The sequence below is a fragment of the Cnephaeus nilssonii genome, assembly GCF_951640355.1.
Source record: "Cnephaeus nilssonii genome assembly, chromosome: 9".
In the NCBI taxonomy this organism is placed as follows: domain Eukaryota; kingdom Metazoa; phylum Chordata; class Mammalia; order Chiroptera; family Vespertilionidae; genus Cnephaeus; species Cnephaeus nilssonii.
The window spans coordinates 22280511-22290396 of NC_137080.1; the positions used below are offsets into that span (position 1 = coordinate 22280511).

The window sequence follows — 9886 nt, forward strand, 5'->3', positions numbered from 1 at the left end:
TAACCACTTATCCCCACAGAAGATCATGGGATTTCTAATTTTTAAAAATGGTATCACTGTTGGTGACGAAGTATAGGAAATGATGGCAAAAATAAAACAGCACTGTCTATACAAAGAGTGGATGTTTTAAGACTTTATGTCATTGTAGATAATATGCATGACTGAAATACATTAAAAAAAAATGAAGAGAAAAGCCTAGCCGGCGTAGCTCAGTATTTGAGTGTCAACCTATGAACCAGGAAGTCATGGTTCGATTCCCGGTCAAGGCATATGCCCAGGTTGCAGGCTCAATTCCCAGTGTGGGGGTGTGCAGGAAGCAGTCGATCAATGATTCTCTCTCATTATTGATGTTTCTCTCTCTCTCTCCCTCTCCCTTCCTCTCTGAAATCTATAAAAATATATTTTTTAAAAAAAAAGAAAAGAAAACTCTTGAAAAAATTGTAACCTTGGTGCTGTTTGAACTAAGCAGTGAAGTACTGACTTGTTAATGTCGATAATAGTATTGAATAGATTTATAACTAGTTGAACAGCATGTGCATAAATGCTAATGAATAAAATAATGTAAATCTGGAAGTCATAGCTAGCAAGGTGAGGGATGAGTCTTTGTACTATCCTATTCCTTAGTTTCAATTCTGAGTAAGATGAGTAAATAAACGCATGCTTAGCAAATTGTGGATAACATACAATTCAGGGGAAAGAGGATATTTGGGCTGGTTGAGTCAGCATACAGAAAAACCTTGGCAGGGTAGAAGGAGAGTCCAATATTCGGAACATGGAAGTGAAGGAGTGTGTCAAATCCTGTGCCCGGTTCCTAGGCATGGGCCATGACCAGCAACTGCACTGATAACAGAAAGGCTAAGTGGGGAGGGGAAGGGCAGTGGCCGCCTGGGTCAGGCTGGGGAAGCCAGGACAGAGTACTCTGCTCAGTTCTGGGCACCACATTCCAACGGGCTGTGACATATTTGAAGCCTCTTGTTTCCAATGGCCAGAGGGTTTAGGCTGTGGAAACCACATAAAAGGGACAGTTGGAGGGAGGAACCACAGGGTTTAGTCTGAAGAAGAGTCATGTGTGGAACAATAATACCAATTCAACTACTTGAGATGTTAGGCTGAAAACAAATTACATTTCTCTGTGTCTGTGAAGGAGAGAATTAGGACTGCTGAGTAGGAATCCTAAGAAAGGGGGTTCTTGCTCCATGAGAGGAAGAATTGTCTAACAATTGGAGGTTGCTTCTATGATGAGACTTGCTGCCCTGAGATCTCTGTAACTGGTGACACAGAGACCGAAGGTCAAGAAAGCTGGGGGATGAGGATTTCTGAGGCCCTGAAATTCTGTATAAAACGTAGTGGAATGTGTATGTATCTGGGGAAGAGTTCAACAGCTTTCATTATTTCTAAAAAGAGGTCTCGTAGATAGTTAAAAACCAAAGGTTATGACATTACTAGAGGCCTGGTGCACAAAATTCGTACACGGAGGTGGGGGTGTCCCTCAGCCCAGCCTGTACCCTCTTCAATCTGGGACCCCTCAAGGGCAGTCGGACATCCCTCTCACAATCCAGGACTGCTGGCTCCCAACTGCTCTCCTGCCTGCCTTCCTGATTGCCCCTAACCGCTTCTGCCTACCAGCCTGATCACCCCCTAACCACTCCGCTGCCAGCCTGATTGATGCCTAACTGCTCCCCTGCCAGCCTGTTTGCCCCCAACTTCCCTCCTCTGCTGGCCTGGTCACCCCTAACTGCCCTCCCCTGCAGGGTTGATCGCCTCCAACTGCCCTCCCTTGCAGGCTGGGTGCCTCCTAACTGCCCTCCCCTGCTGGCCATCTTGTGGGGCCATCTTGTGTCCACATGGGGGCAGGATCTTTGACCACATGGGGGCAGCCATATTGTGTGTTGGAGTGATGGTCAATCTGCATATTAGATAGGATAGAGGCCTGGTGCAGGGGTGGGGGCCAGCTGGTTTGCCCTGAAAGGTGTCCTGGATCAGGATGGGGATTCCCTTGGGGTGTGGGGTGGCCTGAGCAAGGGGCCTGTGGTGGTTTGCAGGCCAGCCACGTCCCCTGGCAACCCAAGCGGAAGCCCGGGTATCTGGAATTTATTTTTCTTCTACAATTGAAACTTTGTAGCCTGGAGCGGAGCCAAGCCTCCTCCTCTCTCCGTGGCCGGCAGCCATTTCTGTTGGGGTTAATTCACCTTCTATAATTGAAACTTTGCAGCCTTAAGCGGAGGCCTGGGCCGACCAGGGTGTGCGGAAAGCTTTGCTTCCTCTGTTGCCGGGGACAACCCTGGCCTGCTCTCTCCAGCTCCATGGCTGCCGCCATTTCTGTTTGAATTTGTTTACTTTCTATAATTGAAACTTTGTAGCTTGAGTGGAGGCTTAGGCCCGCAAGGGCAGGCGGAAAGCTTGGCTTCCTCCGTTGCCTGGGAAACCTTGCTCTCTGTGGCTGTAGCCATCTTGGTTGGGTTTATTTGCATATCTGCTCTTGATTGGCTGGTGGGTGTGGCTTGTGGGCATGGCTTGTGGGTGTAGCAGAGTTAGGGTCAATTTGCATATTACTCATTTATTAGGTAGGATTATATAGATTCTATGTGTGTTATACATAATCCAATTATATAGAGATTATTATTGAGGCCAGGTTTCTGAAAATTAATATAGAGAATGTTTTACAGCCCTCATCAATATGTATTAAAAACTCATGATACAGACTATCTAACAGAAAAGGTCCATAGCTATGTGCCGTCTGATTCCCGATTTCACAGGTGTGGCTGTGAGCCCCTCCAAGTAGGATGGCACAACTTTCCATAGAAGGAGGACCACCATCTCCTCTTCCTGGGTCTCTGCCTCACAGCAGTCTCCACTCTCTTGGCATTTCCTTTTTCTCCCCACCCCCGTACTACCATGAAAGAAATAGCTGTAAATTGCAGAATGAGAGACTCTCACTCTCAAAGGGAGGACCTTTGAAGAGGACAAAACTTTGGCCATTAATGCAATTGCCCTTTATTGTTGCTGAAGAGGAGCTTCAGGGATTCAGCCCTTTCTGTACTAAATAAGGGTCTTCAGGATCCATCATCTGTGCTATTTCTTGTACAAAATCCCAAAACTCCTGTCACCCATCCTGTCACCCTCTTTCTGCCTATGTCCTCTACTTTCCCAGGGTCTGAACACACGGGGACTCAGAGTCTTGTCACCCTAACCAACACCTGCTCTGGATACATTTAAAACTTAGAGTTAGGCCATCCTCCCTCTCATAACCTTGGTTGCTAAAGGCTAAGGTAGGTATTCTCTGAGGTTCCACAGGGACCTGATGAGACAGTTATTACAGAACACATCTAATATTGCTGGTGTCTTATTTGCAAGTCTCTGTATCTATCTTGTAATCCAGAAGGGGAGAAAAACACCCCCTACATCCACGACTTTTTGACCACTTTCTTCTATTTCCCCACTTGGGGATATATTTCTAGCATTTGCCATCGTGCCTGCCATGTAATAGGCACTTCATAAATAACTGTTGAATAAATGGTTAGATTATCAGGTGCTTTTTACTATGGAATTGAGACGACAGTGATAGTTTAAAATCTGCACTCATAGAGACTATTTATTATTAGAAAACAAATATGTGTATTTCCTCCCTGTCTTAGGAGTAACTGCGTAAATGTCTTGGTAACGACAACGCAACTGATCCCAGCACTTGCGAAGGTTCTACTCTATAGTTTAGGAGGTGCTTTCCCCATTGAGAATATTTACAGTGCAACTAAAATAGGTAAGAAAATTACCTCTAAATCTGTATGAAATGTGTTCATTTCTGTGTTTGGGGATTTTCTTAACGCGAGTCTCTGCATGATTCTCTGGGTCATCAATTTTGCTGTTAGAATATCAAGCACATTTGGATAGCACTCAAATAACAAAGTCCCCTCCAACTCATCTTACAAATGCAAATTTTATAAAACCTGTTGTCTGAACCCAGCAACTGGGTAGTTCTGACTCATTTTATTATATACATACTAAAGGCCTTATGCATGACATTCGTGCAAGAGTAGGCCTTCCTTCCCATGGCTGCCGGCACCAGCTTCCCTCTGGCACCCAGGACCTTGGCTTCCCTGCAGCACCTGGGACCCGGGCTTCCCTTGCAGCCCCAGCTTTGTTCGGAAGGTCATCTGGAAGGACGTCTGGTCTAATTAGCATATTATGCTTTTATTGTTATAGATATATTTCATCGTTGCACATGTTTTCCGAATAATACACAGTATCTCTATCCGTGGCATTTAATATTTTATTTAACATGGTACATAGTATTTTATCCTTGCATATGTAATCTAAATCTAACATAAAAATACTATTTTGTCAGGGGAGTGTCAGATGGCTTGAACTAGTGTCCTTAATTCCAGGAAAAAAAATAATTTCATGAATTAGAAAACGTAATTGGAACATTCATAACACATGAATGGCTAGAAACCCACATTTCCAAAAATGTTCAGTAGCAATCAAAGGATGACAACCTTGCTTATTTGGTTAATATCGATTTGTGGAGTCATCTTTTACTCCAAGTGCCCTTCACAGACTAAGACTTCTAGTAAACTTTCAAAAACAAAACTTCATCAGCTTCTGCCATCCTGAAAGAGTTAAAGAAAACAGTGCGTGTATTCTCTGTCTGTCAAGGAAACGCCTGGGGAAATAGATGGGTTGGGTAATGTGCCCTGAAGGTCAACAAACTTAGGCTCTGGCACCTCGACAAGAGAAGTTCAAAATCCTAAAATCCCTTCCCAAAAATAACCCGCCCCGGCCTTGCAGAGTTTTGATATTGACACAGGCAAAAGGAGCCGTCGTCGCAGCTGTTTCGGGAGTGCAGGGAAAGAGAGCCAGTCTTTGAAAAAGTAAATTTTACATTGTCTTAAGCACTGCAGTTCAGAGCCCTGATCTCAACCCCATTCATTTTTGCATAAATGTATGTATTTATGCTAGCAGGATTAATATATAGAATTTTGCTTTATGAAAAATCAAATAATTTTATACCAGGATAAGCATTTCTTCTAGTAAGGATAATATTTATTTATTGGCCAAACTATTTCTAATTTTTAATCTGAAAAAAAATCATTTTTATATTTTCCTTTAAGTTATTGGAACTACCAGATTAAGAAAAAGTACAGAAGTAACCATGACTACATGAACATTCTGGGAGTGGAAATCAGAGAATAATGCCAAAGTTATAAAACTGAAGAACGAGTAGAGATCCTGCGTGGTATTCCCATAGTGCAGTCAGTCAGCACCAGTGCTGTGGCCCAAACAGCCCTCTTAGTAGTACACTTAATCTGAGCAGACTAGCTTCCAGCCACTTGAATAAAAAGTTATATGTTAAGGTAAATCCACATGTTAGTATTCCCTCTTTCCTTATAGGTGAACCTTCAATAGTTCACAATAATGTTTTCAGCTTACCTGTCTATACTATTTAAAATTAACTGGCAAAAGTGATACATCAAATGAAAAGATAAATGTTAAAACTTACAGTTGCTTGCAAGGATGTTCTATATCCTTTTGGTGGGGTGAACAATACTAACATTTTCTCTGGGTCAAATGCTTGACCCTACAGCTTTTTTTGAAGCACGGAACACATTTGTTTGATAATCTGCCCCCAAGTAAAGACTTAAATTGTTCAAATATATTTGTTGATTTCATTAACCCAAAGGCTGCAAGCTAGTTTTAAGTGATTGATGTTCAAGAGAAATTAACTTGCCACTTTATATGAATCTTTAGGTTAATGAATGCAATGGCTGGAAGAATAAGCAGTGCATTGTTTTTCAGGCAAGGAAAGCTGTTTTGAGCGTATAGTGTCCAGATTTGGCACTAACATAACTTATGTTGTGATTGGAGATGGCCGAGATGAGGAGCATGCCGCTAACCAGGTAACTTCACTCTGAACTTTATCTCATTTATCTTCCAGGAAAAGAAAGTTGCTTTGAACGAATAATGCAAAGGTTTGGCAGAAAAGTAGTATATGTTGTAATTGGGGATGGTGTAGAAGAAGAACAGGCAGCAAAAAAGGTAACCTGTCTCAAACAATGTTGGTGTGATACTTCTAATGCAAGCTTTTTCGTTTGCATTCCTGTAGTTTGGCCCAATGGCAGCTTGATAAGTGATTTCAATTTATAGCTGCGAAGCAGTAAGAGCATGAGAAGGTCAATACTTACATTCAAATAAACCATTTGGAGTCTAGCATTTTTTTGCCTGAAATTTGACAGGAAATGCAGGAAAAATTTAGTTATATTTATTTGTGAGAGAGAGAGAGAGAGAGAGAGAGAGAGAGAGAGAGAGAGAGAGAGAGAGAGACTGATATAATGGTCTATAAGATGGGGGGAAATAACCAATTTTAAGCACATGAAATTTCACAATATAAAGAAGTTTAATGAGCTTCATAGAAAATCATGGGATTCAGTTCTTACCCTTTTCCCCATCCTCTCCTATGCCATATGTTCCCTGTGTGTGCCTGGTAGCAAGTATGCTCCCTGATGACAAATGCTGAGGGTAGATTTAATAGCCGAAGGAGAAACTGTTGTGAGAAAATTTAATAAGCGCTACTGGAATGGGATGTACTATTCAGATCCTTTTGTGCCAACAACTTCTAGAGACTTAGAGGCAACATGCCTCACATCTTCTAGAAGCGTGTTGTCTATTTTGGTGAGCCACTGGTACGTGATTGGAGCCAAGCAGCTGGCTTTGAACATATTCAGAAGTTCTCCTAGGTCCTAGGTATTTAAATAAGCCTTTTCATCTGGCCCATATTTCTGAAGAAATCAAGGCAGTTAAAAACCATTAAATGGTTGGTCCAAGATCAAAAGAGGAATGATATCAGGATTGGCCCAGACACCAGACTGTCGGTCAACACAACAGAGACATACTGCTTCCTTCTCCTGAATGATAGCAAAACTATCATCCAGCCAGGACAACAGTGATACAATTTATAAACAAAGCAAAATGATGGATTAGTATGTGGAAACAATGACACATCAGCTTATATTGTTTCAATAGAAAGAATGCTGTCCTTTTTATCCTGAGGAGATTTCAAATCATCATCAATAAAGCCTTCACTAAACACTCGCATGGGCTGAAATGTTTACCTGATCCCCCCCAAATCAACATAAACGATTTCCTAGAAAAGTTTAGAGTTTTCATAAAAAGAGAAAGGAAATGATTTGTGTGTGTAGTCAATTCAAATCAAGCAAAATGGAGAAAGAGTAAGAGTTCCCACTTTAGAAGGTGTGCTGACGTGTTGGCAGCCATTTACACTCAGAAAGCCTGTGCAGGCTTAGCCTCCCACAGAGGGCCTGGGTCTTAATTAGCAGTCAGTGACCCTAGAGAGCAACTGGCCAATGGACATTCTGTATGATGCGTCAGGGATGCAGCCTCCAGAAATGCAACTTTCATTGCGGACTACTATTTGAAATCCTTCCAGTCACACACAGTAGAAATATCTTCTGGAGTCTGTCTGTGTCCTGAGTCCATGTTGTTTTAATCTTCATGTTGATACCACAATAACACACAACAAATAGCAGTCAGTGCAAGCCACTACAAGTGAACATTTTACATGTCTTTTAGCCTATGTGACGTTCACATATATTTGGGTCAGGGCAATAAAATTCACTTTTCCAAACCAGAAACAGTATCTGCCTTTGAAAATGAAAACTTACACCCTAGTTGTTTATAGCATGAAAAGTAGATTTGGTGTACCAGTTTATTGTGACTTCTGCTTTACACTTAAAACTTCAAGAGAAAAAGGATGACTCCAGGAGGATGAGAACCTCGGTCAGAATGCTATTTCCAAATGGTTGTTTATGTAGGTACAGTTTTGGTGATGGTGAAGGCTTATAATTCTATTTTGAAACACAGGTGGTTGGTTTCTCTAGTGACCATAATGCATGCTTTTCTTTGGATGTAGCTGTAATCGCATGTGCAGAAATACTAAGTACTGTTTTATTATTACAAATAGATCTGAGCTGAATGGAAAAAAATGTAATTCTAGGTGAATTTATGTGTTTAATTTGACCTAAAAATATAGAGTTTTTTTGTAAAATGAAAAAGAAATTTCAAAGTTTAGGAATAGTGATGTGGTTGCATTCCCCCATAGAAATATATAATACAAACCGTATTTGTAATTTTAAATTTTCTAGAAGCTGTGTTTTTTTAAAAAAAGTAAAAAAACAGACAAAATTAATTTTAGTAATATATTTTAATCCTATGTATATAAAATATTATGTCTCAACTCATTACAAATATGAAAATTACTAATAAGATGTTTACATTCTCTTTTTTTACATTCACTATATATTTTGAACTGGACAAGCCACATTTCACGTGCTCAATAACCACATGGGACTACTGGCTATCCTTTAGACAGGAAAGAATTATGTAACAATAGTGATTCTTATTTTAATGATTAATTTTATAATAAAATGTATTCTTCACTTTTTATACAACTGTATTTCCATTATACAAATTAATATATAAATATATATTCTATAAGATGCCATCATCCAAAAATTACAAGTAATGCTTTGATTTTAATTGCTCTAGTACAGTGTTCCTTTTTTTCATTATCCACAATGGAGTTATTTTATACATGTTTTTTCTGAGCACATCCCACTATGACATTTTAAGCCATCACAGATACCAGATACTGGTATATTTTTGTAGGGACAAACCATTGTAATGCCTAAGAATTTTTTCCCCAGAAGAACCCTTTTTTGTCTCTTTGCCTGTTTCTCCCCCAGTGAAAATGATTGTAAGAGTGCTTTCTCTCAATCCCACACCAGTGAAATAAATTGGTCAACTCTACAGACTTAAACCAGTTACTCCAGAAAAGTAAGAGAGTTGATCATCTCCACATTATTTTCTACCTTATATAGATCAGCTTCAAATTATTTTTTACATAGAAAGGACTCACTCTTTTCCTCTCAGAAAGACAAAAGACCTTGGGCTTAGGAAGTTTATCATGTTTAAATTTTGTTTTTAACTGGGAGATGGAACTTTAGGAGTGAGGTAGTAATTAAAACTTGCTTTCCATCAGCCACATAGGATTTTGATGCCCAAATTGCTTTCCCAGATGCTGCTGTTGGTAATGATACTTTCTACAATAAATAGTAAACTACCTAAGAAACCTCTATATGTACTTTTCCTATCATCAATATCCAGTTCAGATCTATTTCTCTATTATTTTGACAATGTCATATTGATGCTACCAAGCCTTAGAATATGATCATCCCTCTCCTAGACTTCCTTCCTTGAACCTGGGTGGACTCCACATCCTTGTGTGTATGGCTGCTTCACTGAGACCATAGTTATGATCTCTCTCCATCCCTTCCCCTTCTTTTTCCCGTCCCCCCTCTCTTAACCACACAGCACAACATGCCCTTTTGGAGGATATCAAGTCACTCAGACCTCTTGGCTCTACATCAAGCACTGGAATTAGAGTATTTGTAACTGTGTTCTCTAGCTGGAGATCCGTTTTTTTATATATTTCAAGTACACTGAATTTTATGTGTGATTCAATGCCTCTGGCTTTACACATATAAATTGTCTTAAAGGATGAAATCATATTTGGAATGAAAATTCCAGAATGAAGAATTCAGATTGCTGAACGGGATTAAACTTTAGTGCTACAGAAAGGAAGCTCTATGGTCTTATATTTACAACACTTTAATGGTTTAACAAAACAAAACAAAACAAAAAAATCTGTGGAGGTTGCTGGTACACACCGAATGAGTCCTAACTGGAATTAACAGTTTTAGCAAAGAACTCTTACCCTGGCAAAGCACCGACTCGTGCTCCGTCTGACAAGGTGGTGTTCAACAACATTCCTCACAACTGGAGATCTTCTCAGCCCTGAGGTTTGAATCTGACT

The 9886-nt window shown here is 40.2% G+C and overlaps 1 protein-coding gene across 7 annotated transcripts in view; it reads left to right on the forward strand.

The window, feature by feature from the left end:
* EYA4 (EYA transcriptional coactivator and phosphatase 4) overlaps nt 1-9465 on the forward strand; it is a gene marked incomplete at both ends in the record, with an annotated part of 202748 nt that extends 193283 nt beyond the window's left edge. For 4 of the 7 annotated variants that reach the window (XM_079781679.1, XM_079781680.1, XM_079781682.1 and 1 more), the window contains 3 exons: nt 3636-3757; nt 5933-6033; nt 9385-9465. In XM_079781679.1, coding sequence (XP_079637805.1) covers nt 3636-3757; nt 5933-6033; nt 9385-9465 — 304 coding nt within the window. Of the gene's footprint in view, nt 1-3635; nt 3758-5793; nt 5895-5932; nt 6034-9384 lie in introns of all 7 variants that reach the window. The other 3 variants (XM_079781681.1, XM_079781683.1, XM_079781685.1) reach the window with 1 other exon arrangement.
* Nucleotides 9466-9886: the final 421 nt, after the last annotated feature.